General features: G+C 44.6%; 1 protein-coding gene across 12 annotated transcripts in view; it reads left to right on the plus strand.

The window, feature by feature from the left end:
* The window catches only part of REEP1 (receptor accessory protein 1), a 111,854-nt gene that overhangs the window by 33,673 nt on the left and 54,546 nt on the right, over positions 1-23,635 (plus strand). For all 12 annotated transcript variants that reach the window (XR_009248449.1, XR_009248450.1, XR_009248451.1 and 9 more), the window contains exon 2: positions 20,169-20,241. Coding sequence is in view for 7 of the 12 variants with exons in the window: in XM_058683418.1 (XP_058539401.1) it covers positions 20,169-20,241 (73 nt within the window). In the remaining 5 variants the exon portion in view is untranslated. The remainder of the gene's footprint in view (positions 1-20,168; positions 20,242-23,635) is intronic.

The following is a 23,635-nucleotide window of genomic DNA, read 5'->3' on the forward strand; positions in this document are numbered from 1 at the left end:
AGGTCGGTAGTTCTAAGGCTTCTTATCCAGTGCGCTAGAAACAGGATTTTGGCCGACAGAGATAGGGGAAGAACATTCCAGGCAAAGAGAATGATGGCGGAGCACAGTGGCAAGAAGTGCATGGGGTGCACACAGGAATTGGTGGAGGGCGCATGACACTGGTGGGGTGGGCCATGGCTAGATGGTGGAAGCCCTCAATCCCAAGGCAAGCAGTGTGGATGTTTTCCTGAAGGCAGCAGGGAACCATGGAATGTTTTTGAGTAGTGGAATTGCTTCATCAAGAATGGTGTCATTTCTTGGCACCCCCACTTTGCTTCATTGCTTGCTCATCTGCACATCCACGGAAACTAAAACACACCTGTATTTTCCTGTTTTCCACCCCAGTCCATCCATTCTTTGTTGTTTTCCTCAATCTGAAGGAAAGCTCTGTCAGCACTCTGCCTTTCTGACCATGATTCCCATCTGCTGGTGACAAAGGGATACAGAAAAAAAAAAAAAAAATCTCCCTTTGATGACACTACTTTTTGCTGCCAGGAATATACCACAGTACTACAGTGGCAGGTGACTGTCCAGGTCTGCCCTGATGGCCTTGTAGCAGCTTTGGTTTTTGGCTTATCACCATGATTCGGGTTTTTGCTAACGTCCTCACACTATCTCAGGGTGCAGAGTTGGGGGTGGGGGATAGTTCATGCTCAGTGGTGTCCGTACTGTGCAAGCAGCCGAGCAGACACCAGGGCTGGGCCTGGGTAGGACTGCAGTCATTGCAGGAAAGAATGCCTGAGCTGATGTGGGGCAGGGTGCCCCAGGACTCAACAGTGTGCTCACCCCATCTGTTCACTGCTGGCTAGCCAGCAATAGAACAGTGCTGGACACCTACTGTGCTAGGTCAGTACAATATGTACCAGGGCAGTAGGTCAGGGTTTTCTGAGTGCAAGAATGAGGAGACCGAGGTCTGGGAGAAAGGAGTGTGGAGTTGCAAGAGCTCAGGATCACCCTGCCAGTTGGGCTCAGAGCTGAACCTGACCCTCAGTTGGGAGCCCCTCTCCTATGCCACTTCCCCCCTTCTGAGCCCAGGGTCCCAGAGATGTCATCCTGAGGCCTAGTGGACATGGATCTTCCCCCAGACCAGGCACCTTTACCCAGCGGTGTATGTTCCAAAGCCCTCCTGGTCCTTGATTTCCGCAGCTCCCTAAACCAACCAACTAACTGACCAACCCACCCTAAGAAACAACTTGCTGTCTCTACCAGCTGCCATGGCAAATGAGCTGGAGAGCTACTCCATCTATAGTGAAATGTCAGAGACTGCCAGTTACTTCCTTATACACCTCAGGGGTATCTCCAGGGATGCCTCAGCCCAGGCATTTCTTAGCAGACCGGTTGGGGTGGGGTGGGAGGAAATAACCAGTAAGTGCTGAAGTTGTGGCCATCTATACCATTTATAGTAAATGGGTCTCCCCTGGTAAAGGGAATCATGTGAACTTGTCCATTTTTTTCTCTTTTTATTCTGGGAGGACCCAGACTGGGGGTCCTCTGAGATCCCCCAGAACCTTTTGGGAAGAGGCATTTCCCTGATGTCACCCACCTAGAACCAAGCGATCAGGCACTTTGATGATTCTACTGAGACAGTGGGACCTTTCCTCATACCTCCAAAAAATATCTGCGTTGAAATGTCAGTGTTCTCTTCCCCACGCCAACCCCCAGGGAGAATCTGCCTTGTGGGCAATGGCTACCCTTGGTCTCCCAGATGCAGAACCTTCCCGGGTCTTATAGGCCTAAAGGCTTGACCCAGCGTCACTCTTGGACTGGTTAAATAACTCCCATGAGGTCTCCCACATCACCCCTCTTGGTGGGGGGACACTACAGTCCATGGTCCTCTGCTCAGAGCTTCCCTCATAGGGAAAATAATTTTGCAGATCTGTGCAGCATTTCTGTTTTCAAAGTATTTTCATGTGTATCATCCCATTTGACCCTCCCACCAGCACCTTCGAGGATACACCATCATGCAAAGGAGATAAAACAAGTGAGGTTCCCAGGCACTTGTCCAAGGACCCTTATCTGGCAGGCGTGCAGTGCATCAGCGCCTAGGTCCCCCAGCCTCTGAGGTTGTTCCTGCGTCTGTGGGCAGCTTAGGGTGCAGGCAGATTTACAGCCAGGCACATCCCCCATTCACAGATGCTGACCAGCTCTGGGGTCAGGGAAAGCCGCTAGGCTCTGTGAGTATGGAAGATCAAGTGGGTGGTTTGTAGCACAGTGCACAGCCCAGAGTGGGTACTGGGTCTGCATGTGCACCGAACTTGTGGCACATACTCCCATGGGAGTGAGGAAGAAGTGGCCGGCCCTGACACAGTCCCTCACTCTTGTTTGCCTTCGGCAGAAACCAAGTTGTGTTACAGATGGCATGAGCCTTGGTGTGTGGGCCTCTGTATTGGACAATCTCATTTAAAAAAATTTTTTTTAACGTTTATTTATTTTTGAGACAGAGAGAGACAGAGCATGAACAGGGGAGGAGCAGAGAGAGAGACACAGAATCTGAAACAGGCTCCAGGCTCTGAGCTGTCAGCACAGAGCCCGACGCGGGGCTCGAACTCACGGACCGTGAGATCATGACCTGAGCCGAATTCGGACACTTAACCGACCAAGCCACCCAGGCGCCCATCATTTTAAATTAATAACCCTGATAAGGGGCGCCTGGATGGCTTCGTCGGTTAAGCATCTGACTTTGGCTCAGGCCATGATCTCACAGTTCACGTGTTTGAGCCCCGCATTGGGCTCTGTGCTGACAACTCAGAGTCTGGTGCCTGCTTCGGATTCTGTGTCCCTTCTCTCTCTCTACCTCTCCCCCACTCGCGCTCTGTCTCTCTCTCTCTCTCTCAAAAATAAATACACATTTAAAAAATTAATTAATAACCCTGATGATAACTTAAAAGGATTTCCTCAGCAAAGCCCACAAATAATGTGATGATACAAGGAATGTGTGACCTAAATATTTTACTGACTTTTGTGCTATCGAAAAAGTGCGGGGGTGGGAGGGTGCCTTGGTGGCTCAGTAGATAGAGTATCTGACTTTTGATTTCTGCTCAGACTGTGATCATGGGATCCAGCCATGAGTCGGGCTCTGTGCTGAGCATGAACTCTGCTTAGGATTCTCTCCCTCTCTCTCTCTCTGTCTCTCTCTGTCTCTCTCTGTCTCTCTCCCTCTCTCTCTCTCTGTCTCTCTCTGTCTCTCTCTCTCTCTATATATATATGTATCTGCCACTGCCCCTCTCCCCGGCTTATGCTTGTGCTCTCTCTCTCTCTCTTAAAAAAAAAAAAAAAAAAAGTGGGGACATCAGTGGTTTTAGCACCCAGGGTTTGAAATCTCACATTCTAGTTCCAGCCCTGCCACAGACTCGTTGTGTGATTGTAGCCCAATTATTTAACTTCTCTGATTCTTATTTCTAGTCCATGGAGATTGTAAACATGCCTCCTTCGCACAGTTTTTGTACATGCAAATGCATGTACCGTGAGTGCTTAAAACCATGCCCAGCCACCTTTTGGGATGAGCACTGGGTGTTGTATGGAAACCAATTTGACAGTAAATTTCATATATTAAAAAAAATAAATAAATAAATAAATAAATAAATAAAATAAAAAATAAAAAAAATAAAAAAAATGTTATAGGGACTTACAAAAATTTGGGCAAAAAGTCAAAGAGAAATAATGTATTATAACTAAAGTTACCATCAGAATTTAATGGGGTCATTAAAATATTTTATTCCCCAAACAACACAGTTATTACTTAATTCCTGAAGGAAATTACTGGATTAAAAAACCTGAGAGAGAGTGTTTGTGACATCTGGAGAGGTGTCTCTTCACTCTCTCACTGTAGCCTGCTCCTGCCCAGGCTCAGTTTCCCACCTCTTCATCCCAAGGCTCCCCACCAACTGCAACAGGAAAACTGAGCCATGGCAAAGACTAAGTATGTGATTCTAAAAGTAATTTATTTCTCCTGTGCCCACAGTCATGTACTCACTACATACATGTGGTATCAGTAAAAAGGTAAATATTAAAATATTGTACTAGAATTAAAAAAAAAAAAAAAACAAAAAAACCATGCCCAGCAAGCATTCAGTACAGCCACTGGTTATTATGTGATGTTAACTTTTTTCTTCTATTTTGTTTTGTTTTGTTTTCTTTTTGAGAGAGACAGAGCATGAGCAGGGGAGGGGGAGGGGCAGAGAGAGGAGACACAATCCAAAGCAGGCTCTGGGCTCCCAGCTGTCAGCACAGAGCCCGATTCGGGGCTCAAACTCCTGAACCTCAAGATCATGACCTTCGCCAAAGCTGGGCGTTTAACCGACTGAGCCACCCAGGTGCCCCTAACTTCTTTCTTCTAACTGTGAAGCTTTCCTTCTTGGTGTTGGTTCTCTGGATAATAGAATTTCCCTCACTAGACACTCCCTTATGCCCTCCCTGTAATCGTGGCCACTGGGGACTCACAGATGGAAAGAATGCATGTTGTTTTCATCCTGAAGCAAACCAAATTTCTTATATCTCCAGCCTCAAAACCGATTCTTTCTGTCTTGGAATTTTTCTCTCCTTCTCAGTGACCTAGTTTTATCCATTCTTTTCAAATCTGCAGAAACAAATGGCATACTTGTTAAAGAGTGGTGCTTGGGGCACCTGGCTGGCTCAGTTAGTGGATCATGCGCCTCTTGATCTCAGTGTTGTGGGTTTGGGCCCCACATTGAGCATGGATCATACTTAAAAAAAAAAAAAAAAGTAATTCCCATTCTGTGATTGGGAGGAATATCTTTATTTTCTAAACAAAGCAAACTGTGTTATATTCCTCCTTCTTAACTATGAAGCAGTATTCCCCCATACCTTTTAGAGCAGTACCAAGGATTACCTTTATAAGCATTAAAAACAAACATTATTACCCAGCCTGGGGCCTCACCTTCCTTACTCAAGGCCTGTTTGCATTGGTGTCCAGAGCCCCTGGAGCGGTGCAGCTAGGAAAGTGGAGAGGTCCACACTTGCTGGCCACCTCCCAGGGAAGCAGTGGACTTGCTTTACATCATCTGCAGGGCAGGTGTTCCCTGTGGGGGGTACAGGCTGGCCAGCCCTGGAGCCGCCTCAGGAGAACACCCAGCAGGACCGTTCTTACGCAGCCATCAGCTGTGTTTGTGCCTTCCCTCTCATAATTAGCGTAACTCCCTCATAATGAAGACATGTGCTGGAGATTCTTCTCTCAAAACTTAAACTTCTCTCTCCAAAGGAAACGTGGCTGTTGGCCAGCTTGCTTTCTTTTCTCCAGCTCTTATGGTCTGATCAGGGAGGCATTCTGGGCATGAGCCAGACATCCCCGTTTCAGACCATCTTTGTTCTTCCATGAGCACGTGGGTCAGGTGTAGACAAGGTTCGCCTTCCTCTAGCTCCTTCCTCCCCTTCGAGTGGGATGACAGCAGCGATTGTGTTAGCTGCCCCGAGCCTTTCTGCGGACAAGCCCAGTGGCCTGGAATCATGGTAGTTTCTTATGAATCACACGACTATTTATAACCGAGCCCCCTCAGATCCTTTCTGGAACAAATCAAGGTGTAAAAAAATATTTAAAATATCAATAGAGGGAACATATTTAGTAGTGTGACTTCTGGATAGAACATAACATACAGCATTTTCTTTCTTTCTCTACAACCAAAACCATTTAAAAAATGGATATTTGCATCACTTGTTAATTTTCACTCATTTTATGTCATGATATCCTCTGTAATGAATTGAGATGACAGTGCCTTCTAAAGTTGGTAAATTTTCTTTTGTTTGAAAATTTCAGTAAATTAAATAAATAGCATTGTACCATGAAACAGAACAGGTGTAACTTGAACAATTATATGTTCCACTTTTTAAAAATTTGCTAGAATTTGTTAGAATTTTTGTTAGAATTTGTGAGAATGAACCATTTGTGGATTAAATGAGCTGATGGCTTATATGAAGTAAATTGTGTTCTTTTAAGTTTTCAAATATGGATGATTTTAACAAATATTCATGTCAAGATTTTTTTTTTTTTTGAAAGAGAGAGAGTGAGCAGAGAAGGGGCAGTGAGAGAGGGAGAGAGAAGATCCCAAGCAGGCTGTCAGCACAGAGCCCAATGCGGGGCTCGAACTGATAAACCGTGAGATCATGACCTGAGCCAAACCCAGGAGTCAGACGCTTAACCGACTGAGCCGCCCAGGTGCTCCATGTCAAAAATTTTGTTTTTGGTTCATAAACATCATACATTTATTTTATTTTACTTTAATTGTGGCAAAAAAAAAGATATAACAAAATTTACCATCTTAAATGTACAGTTCAGTAGTTTAAGTATATTTGTGTTATTGTACAACCAATCTCTGGGAATTTTTCATCTTGCAAAATTAAAAATTGAAGCTCTATGCCTGTTAAGCAACAACTCCCTATTTCTTCTCCCCCCACCAGCCCCTGGCAACTATCATTTATATTCTGTTCCTATGAATTTGGCCTATCTAGAGTAGTATCTACATGAGTAGTAGATTTATCTGAGGTTGTCTATTCATGTAAATGGAATCATACAATATTTGTCTTTTTTGTGTCTGGCTTATTTCACTTAGCATAATGTCCACAAAGTCTATTTGTGTTATAGCAGGTGTCAGGATTTCTTTATTTTTAAGGCTGAATAGTATTCCATTATATTTATTTATATTTATATTTATATTTATATTTATAACTTATCTCACCCATTTTATATATATAAAATATATATATTAACTTGGCTTATTTTAACCATCAAGAACTCGGTGACTTGACATTCAACACCAGCCTCTTTGGCAATGTGTGTTCATGTGGCATCATGGGATTGTAAGCCTGAGGAGTGTAGCCTCCTTATGGCTGAGTGAGAGGTTGGAAGGACCTGGGTTCATACGTGGGCAGGTGTGTCTGCCACAAGCCCACATCCCTGCTGCCAGGGAAGCTGGAGCATTGACCATTCTCAGCTTCAGGTATGTAAGGTGAAAACCTCCCTGCACAGGGCGGTTGTCGGGGTGGGGGGTGTCTTTGCTATTCAGGGAACCAGAAGGATGATAAATGCTTGTTAGACCAGCTTAGCGGCATCTAGAATTTTCACATCACGTTAGGTCACAGCTTTCCTACTTGCCTAGAACGGCTTGGTGTGGCTTCGGAGATCACGCCATGACAACCGGTCTGGGATAGGGAACCTGTAGTGTAGAACCACCAAATTCCTGGTGCTTGTGCCATCACTGGAAATCCTGGAAGGCTTCTGCACTTTGGTCCATGCTGGTTCCTCTCTGTGGATTGTCTTTTGTACCTCTGTCTGTGAGAACCAGGTCTTCCCTTTCTCTAGGGTTCCACTTGAGTCCACAACTCCTTGGGAGCCTGCCATTTTTACTCTCTTGTACTTGTTTCAGGGATGGACCTACTTCTCCTGGGGCCTGAAGCTTTTAGGGTGGAGAGAAGGAGCTTTTTCAGAAAAAATCATACAAAATTTGATGAACACATAGCTGGGACCCCTCCCAGGACCCATGCAGTTGAGGAGCCCTGAAGCTTTAACTTCATTAGCTTCACTGTAAATCTACTTCTGCTTGTATTCATTCTTTTTCTCACTCCCCCTCTCTTTTTTTCCCCCCATTTTAAAAATTAGAGGAGACATCTGGCCAGCTCAGCGGGTGGACCATGTGGCTCTTGATCTCAGGGTTGTGAGTTTGAGCCCCACTTTGGGGTAGAGATTGCTTAAGTAAATAAACTTAAAAAAAAATTAAGGTATAATTTGCATACAGTGAAATTCACTATTTCTATTGTGTATTGCTACAAGCTTTGACAAATGCTTATAGTTGTGTAACCACTGTCAAAATATATAGAACAGTTCCATTACCTCCAAAATTTTCCTTTTTGGAAAAGGTTATCTTTTGTAGTCATCTTCTCCTCCCACCCCAGCCTCTGGCAACTCACCTGTTTTCTATCTTCATAGTTTTATTGTTTCCAGAGTGGCATAATTGGAGTCATGTAGCATATAGCCTTTTGAACCTGACTTCTTTCACTTAGGCTAGTGCATTTGAATTTCATCACCGTCATTGTATGCATTACTTACTCTATGCTCAACCTTGGAGATGCTGAGATGGAGAAGGCCCAGTCCTTGCCCTCAGAGAGCTCACAGTCTAATGGAGGAGGCACTTGGCCCCATCATCGTAGAGTTTTCCTTTGATACTTAGTATGCACAGCTTTGTCCTACTACCTATCTTGTTCTGATATACTGGCACCCCTGCCACTTTGTGATCACCCTGAGGATAAAATCTCTGACCTTCTTGAGGCATCATATTGGATGGGGAAGAGTAAGGGGTTTGAAACCAGACCCCATTCGGAGTCTTCCAAATCCACCTCACCCACTTAGTAGTTCCGTGACTTTGTGTTGGACTCAGAATTTGGCACAGAATGTATTGAGTAAATATCTGTTGAATAAATGAATGAAGGAAGCCTCCTTAAGTCCCAGGTCCCTCCTGTGTAAAAAGGGAATAATAGTCGCAACTTCACCTGACTGCTGGGGGGATACAGTGCCTGGTGGGTATCGGTAAAGGTTTGTTCCCCTCTCCTTCCCGAGAGCCCTGTGATACCCTCCCCCAGACAGGCACATTCACGCTGTGCAGACCTCTAAGTGGGCTAGGCAGGATGATACCAGCACTTGCTGTATGGGAGGCAGGAAGGGCATGAGCTGAGCAGACACGTCCCCAGGAAACCACCCAGGTATCAGCCCACAAGTACAGCTCAAAGAGCCCCTCCCACTAATTCTCAGACTCTGTCAGTCCATTCCTCTCACGAAATACATTCCTTGTAGGGGGCTTCACGGGAAGTTCACTGGGAGGAGAAAACCATAACCCCTTTACCAGGGGACCCTCTGGCTGAGTGTCAGGTCTCAGGCTCTCAGACCCAGGGAGGGGGGAGGAGCATGAGCTGGGAGATGGTCATTGTAAAGAAATCTGTTCTTCCCTTCAAAACACACTCAGCAGGGTGCCTGAGTGGCTTAGCTGGTTAAGGAGTCCAACACTATTTGGGCTCCTGTCATTATCTTACACTTTGTGAGTTCGAGCCCCGCATCAGGCTCTGTGATGATAATGCAGAGCCTGCTTGAGATTCTCTCTCTCCTTCTCTCTCTGCCCTTCCCCCTGCTCACATGCACACACACTCTCTCTCAAAATAAACAAATAAACATTAAAAAAAATACTCAGCAACACTCAACACAGGATTGTTATTAATCATCATTTGTATAATTACCTGTGTGCTGGCTGCCTTCCCTACCAGAGGACACAGGGCACATACTAAGAGCTCAACAGATATTTAATATTGAACGAAAAATATTTTATGTTTAGTAATTGTCATTTGAAGTTATTATTTCTACAGAAAGGAAGGGAATTAATATTTGTCATTCATCTATGGGGTTTCTAGTATGTTAAATCTTTACCTCTAGTCTCATTTAATCTGCATAGCAGCTGTTGAAAGTATTTTGGTTTGTACAATCAAGGACACTGGCTGAGAGTTGTTAAGAAATGTGCCCACAGTCCCATAGTAGTCAGTGATGGGAGCTGGATTCAGTCTCCGGTCTGATGCCAAAACTCAGCCTCTAGATTTCTTAAGAATAGAAATCTCTACAATTTAGGGGCACCTGGGTGGCTCAGTCAGTTGAGTGTCCGACTTCCACTCAGGTCATGATCTCTCGGTTCGTGAGTTCGAGCTCTTGCGTCAGGCTCTGTGCTGACAGCTCGGAGCCTGGAGCCTGCTTCAGATTCTGTGTCTCCCTCTTTCTGCCCCTTCGCTGCTCGTGCTGTGTCTCTCTCTGTCTCTCGAGAATGAATAAACGTTAAAAAAAAATTAAAAAAAAATCTCTACAAGTTAGACTTAAAAAATATCCAAACTGATACTTGAGCAGGATTTGAGTGGGTTGGATTGCAGAGTTTCAAGCTTAACAGCATGAATTGAAAATTTGCAGAATGTTTGTTCCGTTTTGTGCTTTTCTAAATTGGGTTTGGGAGTATTTCTGTAATCCAGTCTGAATCATGCTTTTTATCGCACCAATTACAGACAGCTCTAGGTAAGCAATAAAAGCCCCCCTCTCTGTGCTAAGAGAGGCAGTGTGGGCTGGACAATGGTTGTGGACTTGGAGGCAGGAGGTCTGAGTTTGCATCTGGTTGGATGGGGAGGGCCTTTGGCAGACCCCTGAACCACTCTAAGCCTCAGGTTTTCATTGTTCCGTGGTTTTCCTTGTTTGATTTTCATGCACACCGGGAAAGTAACCCCAGTGATCTCAGACACTTGTGGTGTGGATCAAACGAGCAAATAAGCAAATGAGATATTTGTGAGGGGCATAACCCCAGGAGGAGTTTTGTGTGTGTTAGTTCCAAATCTGGAGAGGAGGAGGGGGGTGGAACACACTGGGAAAGAAAGACTGCAGAGAGAGGTCAGCAGAATCACATGCTGTGGTCCAAAAGATGTGGCTTGTTTGTGTTCTGATCTTGGCAGAGGTTGAGGGAGAGAACCTCGTTTGTGTGAAAAGTTTGTGCATTTGGAACCCTGTAAGTTATACTGTCACCTGTGTCAATAAATATATAATACAGTGCCAGGGTTGAATTGTCTTGGGCAAGAAATCAGGCGATATTCTCTCCCTCTTTCTCTCTCTCTCTGATCCTCATTCATTCATTCATTCATTCAGGGATCATGGCAGACTCTGAGCCATGCATTGCAGTCAAGTTAATAAAGCAACAAATCTTGGGCAGTGGAGTCAGATAGACCTGGGTTCGAGTCTGGCCTCCTCCCCTAACTAATGTTAAACTCAGTTACTTAATTTCCCTAAACCCCAGATTCCCCATCTGCAATACAAGGACAATGATAATAGTTGTCTCACAGGGTTATATAAAATTAAAGTAATAATGCTTATAATGAGGTTTGCACAGTTCTTGGCACATAATGGGCATTTAATAAATAAATAGTTGTTTATACATCTTAATCATATAACTGTCAAGGAGCCAAAATGCAAATGGGCCGGTTCTGCTGTTTTCATTGTTTCTCCTCTATCCTTTTAGAAGGTCACAGTGGGTGAGCAGAAGCAGAGGCCCAAGGGTTAGGATTCATGGCAGCCATTTCCCAGGTGGTTCACTGTGCCGTTGGGAACCCAGAGCTGTGTGCCCAGCCTGAGCAACTCTGCCCAGGTAAGCTTCTGGATTACTGCTGTGAGGATGTTCCCTGCAGCAGCATGGTAAAGATCGGGCTGGCTCAGCTGTATTTAGAACCCAGGTCCATGGCGCGTCTTTCAGGACTAGAGTATTAACAAGCCCTGGAGGTGCATTATGGTTTTTGCGAGTCCTGTTTCATTACATATGGACCCTCTGCTGTCAGGAAGTTGTCTCAGAGCTTGGAGGCATCAGTTGGTTTTATCCATTTTTGGAGACACACACATACACTTACACTCACACTTAAGAGTGTGGATTCCTCCAAATGCTTTTTTTTATTTTTATTTTTTTTAATTATTATTATTTTTTTCAAATGTTTTTTTTGAAGGTCGTGTTTATTGAGCTATAATTAGTAAAGGTCACTCTTTTTAGTGTGATTTTTCTTTTAATCTTGAGTTTGAATTCCAAGTTTAGATAAATGCAGTTTGTAACCACCACCACAATCAACATGCAGGATGGTTTCATCATTTCCCCAAATTCTTTCACTCTCCTTTGTAGTCAGTCCCTCCCACCCTTAGCCCCAACAACCACTGATCTATTTTTTTTTTTTGTCTCTATAAATTTCCCTTTTTCAGAATAGCATGTAAATGGAATCGTACAGCATGTTGACTCTTTAGTCTGGCCTTTTCATATAATGTAATGCATTTGAGACTCCAAGTGCTTTTGATTGCAGAAGGATTAGCAGTTCTGAGATCAGTGTGGAAAATCAATAACATTCCTGTATGCCATTAGTAACCAAAAGAAAATCTAACTTAAAAATTCACAATACCACCTAAAATCCCTGAAGTACTTAGCAGTAAATAAAACAAAACATGTCCAAGATATTTATGGAAAAATTTATAACGTATCATGAAAAGACGTTGAAGAAAGCATGAGTAGATGGAAAGGATAATGTTCAAAAGGAGATACCCAGTTAACATAAAGATGGTGTTTCTTCCTGAGTAAACCTACAAGTTCAGTGCAATTCCAACCAAAATCCAAATTAAGTTTTTCATGGAACTTGAGAAGCTGTCAGGAAATTCATATAGAAAAAAGCTGAGAATAGGCAAGACCATTTTAATAATATCAGAATTTATTATAAAGCTATGAGAATTAAGATACTGTGGTATAGGTGCATAGTTAGATGGTAGACCAGTAGAATGGAATAGAGAGCTGAAATACTACCTCTACACATTGGAAAACTTTATATGTGATGGATAGAACTCAAAACCAATGGGAAAGGATTCAGTAAATATTACTGGGACAATTGGAATCCATACAGAAAAGAATAAAATTGGATCCTGAACTTGCAGCATACATAAAGATAAATCCACATGAATTCAAACCTATAGTGAGGAAGCAAAAGTTAAACATATTTTGGGAAAAAATATGTGACCAGGATTTCCTTAGCAAGATACAAAAACAAACTATAAAAGATTGATATATTTGTCCATGTAAAATGTACTTATTTTTTTAAAGAGACTTTTAAAAGAAATGCTTATTTTTGAGAGAGAGAGAGAGAGAGAGAGAGAGAGAGAGCAGGAGTGGAGGAGGAAAGAGAGAAGGGGGGGAGAGAGAACCCCAAGCAGGCTCCACACTGAGCCTGCTCAATCCCATGACTGTGAGATCATGACCTAAGCTGAAATCAAGAGTCTGATGCTTAACCGGCTGAGCCACCCAGGCATCCCTGTCCATGTAAAATTTAAAACTTCTACAACAGAAGGTACTACAAACAAAGTTAAAATAGTTTTTTATTGGAGAAAGGTGTTTGTAATGAACATGTTCAAGGAAGGATTTATACTCAGAATTCACAAAGAAGTCCTAAATATCAGTAAGAAAAACATAACCTAATGAGGATGTAAATAGGCCAGTTAAGCAGGCCAAGTGGCCAATAGGCATAAGAGGCTGCTCACCCTCACTTGTAATTGGGGAAATACAAATTAAAACAAGCATGAGATACCATTTCACATCTATCAGACTGGCGAACAATTTTTTTAAGTTTGTTTGTTTGTTTATTTTGAGAGAGAGAGCAGGTGCAGGGAAGGGGCCGAGAGAGAGGGACAGAGAGGGAATCTCAAGCAGGCTCCACACTGTCAGTGCAGAGACCAACATGGGGCTCAAACCCACAAACCGCGAGATCATGACCTGAGCTGAAACCAAGAGTCAGGCACTTAATCGACTGAGCCACCCAGGCACCCCCAGACTGGCAAAAAGTTGTAAATCTATATCAGTTTGGCAAGAATGGCTAGCATGGGAAGTCTTCTCCACTGCAGGGAGGAGTTGAAACTGCCAGAACCTCTCTGGTGAGTGGATTTGCATTGTACGGTAAAAGGTGCTGTACCCCATGACTCACACTGCACAGGAGATGTGTATTAGAATGGTCATTACAGCCCTGTTTGAAATAGTAAAAAATTGGAAAGAACCTAAATATGCATAAATAAATGCATATTTATATAGAGATAAACAAATTGTGATATATTCACATGGTGAAATACCATTTGGTGGTTTAAATGGTCTAGAAAGACATGTATCAACATAGATCAAATTTCAAAAACACAAAGTTGAATTTAAAAACTTATTTCACGGGCACCTGGGTGGCTCAGTAAGTTGAGTGTCTGACTCTTGATTTCTGCTCAGGTCATGATCCCAGAGTTGTGGGATTGAGCCCCTTGCTGAGCATGGACCATGCTTAAGATTATCTCTCTCTCCTTCTGCCCCTATCCCCTGCTTGTGCTGTCTTTCTCTCTCTCAAAAATAAATAAATAACGTATTTCAGTGGGATACATGGGGTGTAATTCCATATATATAATGTTTAAGCAGTTATAATTTTTTTTTTGCATGACTTATGTAGTTAATAAAAACATAGTGAGAATGATAAACACCAAATTCAAGATAGTGGTTATTTTGGGGAGGGAGGGAATGGAATGCATCAGGAAAGAATATATAGGAAACTTCAGATATATGCCATGTCTTAAAGTTTTTTCGTATTAAGAATTATGGTATACTTACTCGAATGCCAATAGGAACTCAAAAACCAAGGAGCATCCTTCTATTAGCATAGAGAGCAAAGTGGTCTTGGGGATTAATTCTCATAGAGAGTAATAAAAATTGATTCATAAGCTTTTAGGAAAAAACCTTCTGAGTAAAACTATTAGAAATTATTTATTTTTTATTTTATTAAGAACAGAAAGCACAAAATGTAATCAATGTAAAATTTAATAGCAGGGTGCCTGGGTGGCTCAGTCGATTAAGCTGTGGACTTTGGCTCAGGTCATGATCACACGGTCAGTGAGTTTAAGCCCCGCATTGGGCTCTCTGCTGACAGCTCAGAGCCTGGAACCTGCTTCGGATTCTGTGTGTGTGTCTCTCTCTCAAAAGCTGAATAAACATTAAAAAGATTAAAAAAAAAATTTACTAGCCTTTTGATGTCCAAAAGAAACAGTGTACCTTCATGATTTGGAAGACCTTTTGTGCAAATTCATTTTTTTGGATATGGGACACTGCTTTTAAAAATTATAAAATATCCACAAATATATAAAAAGTGCATAGAATATATGTGTACATTTTCATATACATTTGTAATTACAAAGCAGAACTCTGCATAACTACTGTGCAGGTCTAGAAATTCAGCATTCCAGAAGCCTGTGTGTGGTGTACTATTCCTTAAATTCAATTTGTTTTATCATAATATGAACAACCATACACTAGGCCTGTTATGTTTCTTATATTGAGAAATTAATTTTAGAAAAAAATGTCCTTAACATTGATTTTTAAATTTTCAACATAATTTGGGATTGGGAAATGTCAGTCCAACACTAGGATGTCTGAGAAGACTGTAGAAAATACTGTTTCGTGGTTTGTGGAAGTCTTGGCCAAGGTTAGCAACGGCCTGTCCCACAGCTTGTACTTGAGCTCCAGGCCAGCAATTGCTCCCCTGCAGGCTCCCGGAATGGTAAGCACTCCTCCTTGGTAACTGTAACTGGCATCATAGTTACGGTTTATGCATGTGAGCAATACCTCTGTTCTCCTGGCCAGAGCTCCAGGAAGTTGATAAGTAGCTTCAGAGTTGTGTTTTCCCTGACACTGACCGATGGGATAGGTATGTGGTCTTTGCCATTTTGGGTAGCCCCTTCCTATCTGAGCATCTGCTGTCTTGCCTGGGATACTGGGCTTCCCCCTTACCCCCCCATCTTGGCGCGCACACACACACACACACACACACACACACACACAAACAAACGACAAAACAAAAATCAAACTCGGGCAGATTGTCCTTGATGACTGAGTGAAGAATCCATGGCCAAGGACTGGGAAACAGCACACTAGACCAGGGTTTCTCCACTTTGGCACTTTGGACTCTTTGAGCTCAATCATTATTTGTTGGGGGGAGGGGTGTCCTTTGCATTGGAAGATATTTCACAGCATCCCTGGCCTCCACCTGCTAGATGCCAGTAGCACTCTCTCAGTGTGACAACCAGAGTATTTCCAGACATTGTCCAGATGTCTGAGGAAACTAAATCACCTCTGGTGGGGAACCACTGCCTTGGAAGATGAGACTCATGGTCCCTTCTAGATACTACAGCTGTGGAAGTGGTGGGAGAGGCAGCCCTTGGATGAAGGCCCTTAACTTGGAGCAAGAGAAAGAATGCAAGGCCAAGATAGGAGAAATGAGTCAAGCAGATAAATAGAGCCATTAAGTTAGGGGTAGGGGCTTCAGGGTAGCAGTAAATGACAGCAGCGAGAAGAGAGGGTAGGTGCAGGGCCCTGAGGCTGTGGGGTGTGGCGTGAGGTTCTGTTCAGTAACAACAGGAACGAAGGTGTTAGCCAGAACCTGGTCTCCTCTCCAGAGGGAGGCGCTGAAGCCCCCCACCTTCCCTCTGCTGGAGCCAGCCTTGAATACCTGGAGCACTTTAAATCCTCCTAAGTATTTTACTGCTTTCCTCCTGACCTTGTGGGGAGAGTAACATGAATCTATCAAGTGGGTTAAGCTCCTTGGAGCAAGATCGCAATTCTTTTATCTTTATTCACTCAACAGACATTTATCAAGCACCCACTTGGGCAGGGGCTGCGCCAGGCAATAGGAACCCAACTAATCAGACCAGACCTGCATATTCTGGTTGGGGAGACAACTCAGCCAGGACAGGCAACCCGGGGAGAAGAAATAAGGCGGGCCCCATAGTCAGGCTTCCCAGGTCCACATCCCACCTCTGCTCCTGGCTGTTCTGTCTCCTTAGGTCTCAGTGTCCTTGTCTGTAAAATGGAGAATTCTTGACCCGAATGGGTGTTCAGAGGATGAAGTGAGAGAATGTGTACAGCCTGTAGAGCAGTGCCTGGCATTAGTGAGCACTCAGCAATATTAATATCATTATCAACATTGATTTACTATGTTTATTATTATTTATTATATTGATTTGTTATTGTTATTATTATACTACAGCATAAAAGGCTGTAATAGAGTGCCAAGAACGTTCTGAGAGGCAAGTGACCAAAGGTACACAGAAGTGGCTTTTTTGAGATGGGTCTTAAAGGATTAGTCGGACTTTATCAGGAAAAAAGAAGTTGGGGAGTTGTGGAAAGGTCACGCACTGAGATGCGGGCAGGAAGTCACAGATTGGGAGCAAGTGAGCATGGCTTATAGGGTAGAGCTGCTGGCTGTGACATCCGGAGGCTGAGGCTGGGAAGGAAGGTGGGGGGCGGGGGGAGTGTTGCGCTGGAGAAGGGACTTGATCTGAATGGACATTAAGTGCCAAAACCCTTTGGCTTGGATCTGCTTCATTTGTTATTTCTTTTCTCCAGAAGAGATTTGGGAGAAGTTGCCATTTTTAAAATAATTTTTAAAAATTTATTTATTTTGGGGGGCGCCTGGGTGGCGCAGTCGGTTAAGCGTCCGACTTCAGCCAGGTCACGATCTCGCGGTCCGTGAGTTCGAGCCCCGCGTCGGGCTCTGGGCTGATGGCTCGGAGCCTGGAGCCTGTTTCCGACTCTGTGTCTCCCTCTCTCTCTGCCCCTCCCCCGTTCATGCTCTGTCTCTCTCTGTCCCAAAAATAAATAAAAAACGTTGAAAAAAAATTAAAAAAAAAAAATTTATTTATTTTGGGGTGGGGGACAAGTGGGGGGACAGGCAGAGAGGGAGGGAGAGAGAATCCCAAGCACTGTCAGCGCGGAGCCCAACGCAGGGCTCGAACTCACAAACCGTGACATCATGACCTCAGCTACAATTCAGAGTTAGATGCTTAACTGACTGAGCCACCCAGGCACCCCAGAACTTGCCGTTTTAATCTCATTCTTCTTTCCTGAGCAGTGAAGAGCTAGGTGTTTCCCACTACCTGCTGGCATAATTGAAGCTTTGGAGGCTGGAAAACAAATTTGTCTTGTGGTCCCTGTGCCGTCAAACATGGGGTGGGGTAGCACGCAGGGGAACACTGGCCACCATGTCACAGCAGGGGTCCAGCAGATGGAGCACAGCCTCTCTTGTCTGGGTGCCCTTGAGGCTTTCCGGTTTTGTGACCACTCAGATGGTGTCAGTGTCTCCACTCTACTTGCTGGGGTTCACAGAGGAACAAATCAATAAGCTGGCCCTGGGTCATGATGTGTTTTCCACCTCTCTCATTTCTGAAGCTCACATGCTGCCTCAAGGCAGGGGCTGGAAGCCATCCTGGCAGACGTGGCTAATAACCAGGGCATCTGTGCCAAAGGAGCGGTGTGTTTATTTCTCCGGAACCTGTGGCACTGTGCCTGAGGCTTTGCTGAATCAGCCTGGTGCCGTCTGGCTTCCCCGCTGGATGCTGAGACCTCAGTCCCAAGGTCACAATTGTGCCCTGGATGGCTCTGGCTTTCACTTCCCCACTCTTGAAACTTCACACAGTGAATGGGTACTTATTGAGCACCTGCCAGGCCCCGGGTTGGGGGGGGGGGTGCATTATGAATGAGACAGATACCATCCTGGGCTTTGGAAAACATATAGTCTTTTAAGAGAGACAGACATTGAAGAAACCATTACGGGTGGTTTGGATAAGGGGAAAGGCCTCACAAGAAACTAAGACTCCCTGACATCTGAGGATGCTTGGGAGGAGTGGTTGGGGAGACCTCCCTCACCAAGCTGGCTCATTATTCAGCCCAGTGGACTCCCACAAGAGATATCCCCCTTGGCCTGCCCAGTGCCTTTGAAACTGTTGCCTTCTTTCTCTTTCTTAAAATTCCCTTCCTGCCTCCCCCAGTCCTTCATTCTCCCCTTCCTTTCAGACTACTCTGTTGTCCCCTTTGCTGGCTTCTCTTGCTCCCCACACATAATTCTGGCCTTCCCAAAGGATGGCCTGGCTCTCCAAAGCAGTAGGCAGTGGTGGTTAGAAGCCAGGCTTGGAGGAGGCCAACCTGGCTGGGTCCTAGCCCCTGATTTACTTCTTATGGTCCCACAACCTTAGAGAAGCAAGTGACTGCCTACTCCATGTGTTGGTATCCTGTCTGTAAAAGAGGTTTTGTTTTTTGTTTTTTAATCAAGGCAGTCTGAGGCCTGAGGTAATGTGTATAAAGCACTTAGTGCAAGGCCTATATGAGTCAAGGTTACAAAGCCCTTTCTCTTTCAGCATCAGAAATGGACTCAGTTCCACTCACTTTCCGTTTTTCCCCGGAAACCTGATGAATGTGAAATGTGAAGGTGTTACCTGGCCACAGAGCTTTTAGTAAAATTGACCCCTGCTTGGTACATTGAATCTGGACTGGAATCTCTCTGTATGGCCTCTAAATACCTGATGAGGAAGCCATGGCTTTGGGCTTCCTGAGTGTGGTGTCTCCTTGCAGGGACCCTAGAGGCTCTCTATCTGTGGGGTTGTTAGAGGAGATGTTGGCTCATGTGGGGTCTGGGACCAGAGTGCCTCTGTTCCCAATCAGCTTACACTTGAATTGACACTTGGAGGTGTCTCAATATCCATTGAGAGCCATTGAGGTGCTGAGAACACATTGTGGAATGAAACAGATTCATTCTGTGGTCTGCAGGCACTTAGAGTTCGGGAGATGTTGTCCATCAAAGTGTCACAGATAGTAGTAAAAGAGCATTTTGATGTTGTGTACCTCATGTAGTAGGAGATTTGACCTAGTCGGTAAAGTTGGGGATATCTTCCGTGAGGAAGTCATGATAGAGCCAGGATCTGATAGATGAACAGGCATTAACAAGCAAAGAAGGGAAAGGGAAGATTCCAGAAAGTGAGAACAGCACAGGCAGAGGCTTTGAGAGGGGATGCTGCAAGGTGGTGGAGCTATGCCATGCAGGTCCTTAGGGGCAGGGGTGAGAGGGTGAGAGTCAAATTATTCAATGACCCCCTGCAGCCGGGCAGGGATCAGTGGGAGCTGATACCCAAGCGGTTGTGCTGGTCTCACTTTTCCTTCCTCTTATTAAGAGCAGTGAGAAGCAGGTTAATGCAGGCTGGGGATGTGTGTATTGGGAAAGAGGGGTTGGCTTGATTGGATTTACGATTTGAAAAGCTGATTCTGGCTGCAGGATGTGGGAATCAAGCGTGAGGGGAGTGAAATTTGAAGGAACTTTAAGTGAAAAGTTTATTTTAGAGGAGGAAGCCCAAGGTATGGGTGGGCTTTATAGAGCAGCAGTGGGGATTAGCAGGAGAGGAGAGTTTGACCTTTAATTTCAGGGGTCATGGCTGCTCAACTTGGCTTCCCACACCCACTCTCACCCCCGGTTTTGGCTTCCATGACCCTGGATCACTCTTTCATGTTGCCAAATCACAGACTGAAGGAAGGTGGATGTGCCACTGAAATAGAAGACAGAGGTTCCAAGCACATCCCAGCTAGGGGAGGAAACCTTTAGGGCATTCATAAAACTAGATCAAGCCTCTCAGCAGCATTTTCTGGAGCATGGAGAAGTGTTTTTGGCATTGTAGACAGACCTTTTCCATCAAATAGGATGAATGAAAATGACATTTCTCTTTTCTCTCTCTCTCTCTGTCTTCCCTCCAGGCTTATATTTGGCACCCTTTACCCTGCGTATTATTCCTACAAGGCTGTGAAATCAAAGGACATTAAAGAATATGTAAGTAGCTCTTATTGGTGGGGGCCTGATGGTTGCGGGGAAGCTGGATGTGAAGTGTTGAGAGAAACAGGATGCCCTATGCCCTCCTTGGTGCAGGCGCTGAGAAGGGAATCCAGAATACTTAGAGGTTGGAGGACCATATTACTGCTGGGTGGCACCATCACAGCTCTAGATGTGCGGGGCCCCTCTAGGCAAGAGAATCATCAGACTGCCCCTGCTCGACAAAGACCTACATGGGGTGGGTGATGAGGAAAGGGTACCCCATCCCATGGTAGCACAGAAACCCAGGTCAAAGTACAAAGCATGTGGATTTGGGCATCAGGAGTCTGAAGTCAAGTTCTGGCTCTGTCATTTGATTGATGCAATGCTGGACAGGAAACCTAACTTCCAAGAGCCTTGGATCCTAATCTGAGGGGTGGATATCAACAATCCCGGCCCCTAGCGTTGCGAGGGACAAAGGGTCTTTGTTCTCCCTCTTTTACTCAGCTGTCATTTTGGAAGTTTGGCACAGGTAAAGAAATAAAGCATATTTGAAAGTCACTTTCTTTCTCAGATTTTCCAGGGTGCCTTTATGATGAAATCAGCCACCTCCAGATCAACTGCTACCAGAACTTCCCCCCCCACCCCCGCCCCGTTCCCTCAGTTTCCCAGAACTGCTGGCCTGGGCTTGCATCTGCTATGAAGCAGGGGGTCTAGATAGGGGTGTGTTCTCTGGAGACTGGGTCCCTGGTATATTCGAGGGAACCTCGGAGTGTGAACTATAAATAGGTGTCAGGTTGCAAGCACAGAACCTCATGATTGGAGATTGGCTTGGCACAGGGGTAAAACACAAGGCAGCCTTTCCAAGAGAGAGCCTTGTCTCTCTCTTCCTTTCAGCCTGGGGTGCGGGAAAGCTGAGCCCGGTAAGGAGGCCTAATGGGGGCCACCGTGGTGCGGGGTCTGATCCTCTACTTTGCAGGGGCAGAAACTCAATTCTGTCAACTCATCTGGGGGAAGCTCAGACGCCGGTAAATTGTTTTGCTCTGACCAAACTCACAGGAGCCTGGTTTATGACTAAAATGGCAATTCATTAATTTGGAGTGAAAAATATCACTGACGAGCTGAGCAGCTGTTTGCGTTGGCTGGCAAGCACGAGCTTTTCCCAGGAGGGAAAACCTGAGAGTTAAGATTAGAAAGTTTCTTGGTAAAAATGGCATCGAGACAGAGGAGCCGCGTGGTATTAGGAGAGACCCGTCTGCTTTCCCTGCACTCGTTCACACGCACTCACACTCTCACTCCCTCTCACTTGCTCTCACATGTGCTCTCACTCTCACACTCACACACACTTACATGCTCCCCAACATGTTCTCACGTTCTCATGTGCTCTCACATACACTCATGTGCTCTCACACATGTTCTCTCACTCTCACACACCCACACACACCCCTCACACCCCACACTCTCACATGCACTCTCACACACATTCACACTCACCATTACACTCACCTCTTTTCCTCCTTTTGACCACTAAGCCCATTTATCCAAGAAAGAAACCTGGAATTGCTTCCAACTTCCGCCTCCCCCTCACCACCCAGCCCTGTACACACACCTGGTTCGAGACGGCATCCCTCGTCCCTGCCCCCCTAATGATCCTTCAACCAGGCCTCTCCTCCTGTGCTGCCACTCTCTTAAATGCACTTCTCTTCGTGTTTTCCCTGGCGTGTTACAGTAGCCCACTGTATTAGTTTTTTATTGCCACTGTAACAAATTACCGGAATGCAGGGCCCTAGAACAACACAAAGGTATTGTCTCCCAGTGCTAGAAGTCCGAAGTGTCATGGGTCTCACTGTGTTCAAATCAAGCAGGGCTATCTTCCCTCTGGAGACTTTTTTTTTTAACATTTTTATTTTTATTTTTGAGACAGGGAGAGACAGAGCATGAACAGGGGAGGGTCAAAGAGAGAGAGGGAGACACAGAATCCGAAACAGGCTTCAGGCTCTGAGCTGTCAGCACAGACCCCGACGCAGGGCTCGAACTCACAGACCGCGAGATCATGACCTGAGCCGAAGTCGGCCGCTTAACTGACTGAGCCACCCAGGCGCCGCAGGAGACTTTAGGGGAGAGTCCATTTCCTCGTCTGTCCCAGTTCCTACAGGCCAGCTGTGTCCCTTGGCTCGTGCCCCTTCCTCCATCTTCAGAGCCAGCGAGTAGCATCTCTGACCATTCTTCCATAGTCACATCTCACTGAGATGACAGCCAAGCTCACGTCACAGGAAGGCTCTGGTGAGGAATCTGCTGCCAGTGTCACCACCAGGGACACTGGCTGCCAGCTATCTGTGCCGTGGGAACATTCCCTGAAGAGTCAAAAATCCTAAATGCAAGTGTTTGATTTTTTTTTCTAAGCCTATATAACAGGCCTTGCCTCCCACAAACATCCTCGTACTGGGAGACTTTCCCCAAATTAGAAGGCATTGGATGTTGGTAGAAAAAAACAAATATACATCTCCATGTCAGTTACCTCTTTGGCTGATCAACACCCACATTCACTCCTTTGCCCATATTTTGGCTTTAAAAAAAACTTTCCAACAAGAATGCTATATAATTTATGTCCTTGGCAAATCCAGATTTTATTTTTATTTTTTTACCTGAGTCCAGCACCAGATCCAGTATTTCTGGCAAAGCCTTCTCCTCAGACTCTGACCTTAATGTGCAGAACTCTAAAAATTAAATTAGCAAGTGAACCATCATTGACATACCCCATATACTATATGAGGGAGAGAAAGAGAATGCATAAGAATAAAACTAGTTAAAATATTTAAGTCTATACATAACACAGAAAGGAAGAAAATATCCTTAGATATTTTCTAAGGATATTTTCTATATCCTTCTATATCCTTTCTATTTTCTATAAGATATAGACTAAGAAATAAATCCTTAGTCATGTAAGTAGTCATGAGTTCATAGGTGATATTATGTATTCTGCTAAAAGATAATTTTTTAAAGGCAAACTCATGACTTTTGTACAAAAATAAAGTTGACACACATTGAAAGTTTTACTTAACTTATTAATTAATAAGGGAACCAGTAAGGTGTTACAAAAATAAAAACAATTCAAAGGAGATGCCAAAGAACAGACGTTATATAAGCAGGCAGGAATGATTAAATGAATTTGTTAATAGATATTCAGCTGACTTTGGGGGAGTGTGGGGAGATCAGTTGTACCTCTATGGACAAAATCATTTGCGTTGTAGTCAGTTTTCTATAGCTTACAATGTTTTAAATTAAAAAACAATTTTTATGTTTATTTATTTTTGAGAGAGAGACAGGGCATGAGCAGGGGAGGGGCAGAGAGAGGGAGACACAGAATCTGAAACAGGTTCCAGGCTCTGAGCTGTCAGCACAGAGCCCGACACAG

This window comes from Neofelis nebulosa, chromosome 9 (assembly GCF_028018385.1).
Source record: "Neofelis nebulosa isolate mNeoNeb1 chromosome 9, mNeoNeb1.pri, whole genome shotgun sequence".
Taxonomy (NCBI): Eukaryota; Metazoa; Chordata; class Mammalia; order Carnivora; family Felidae; genus Neofelis; species Neofelis nebulosa.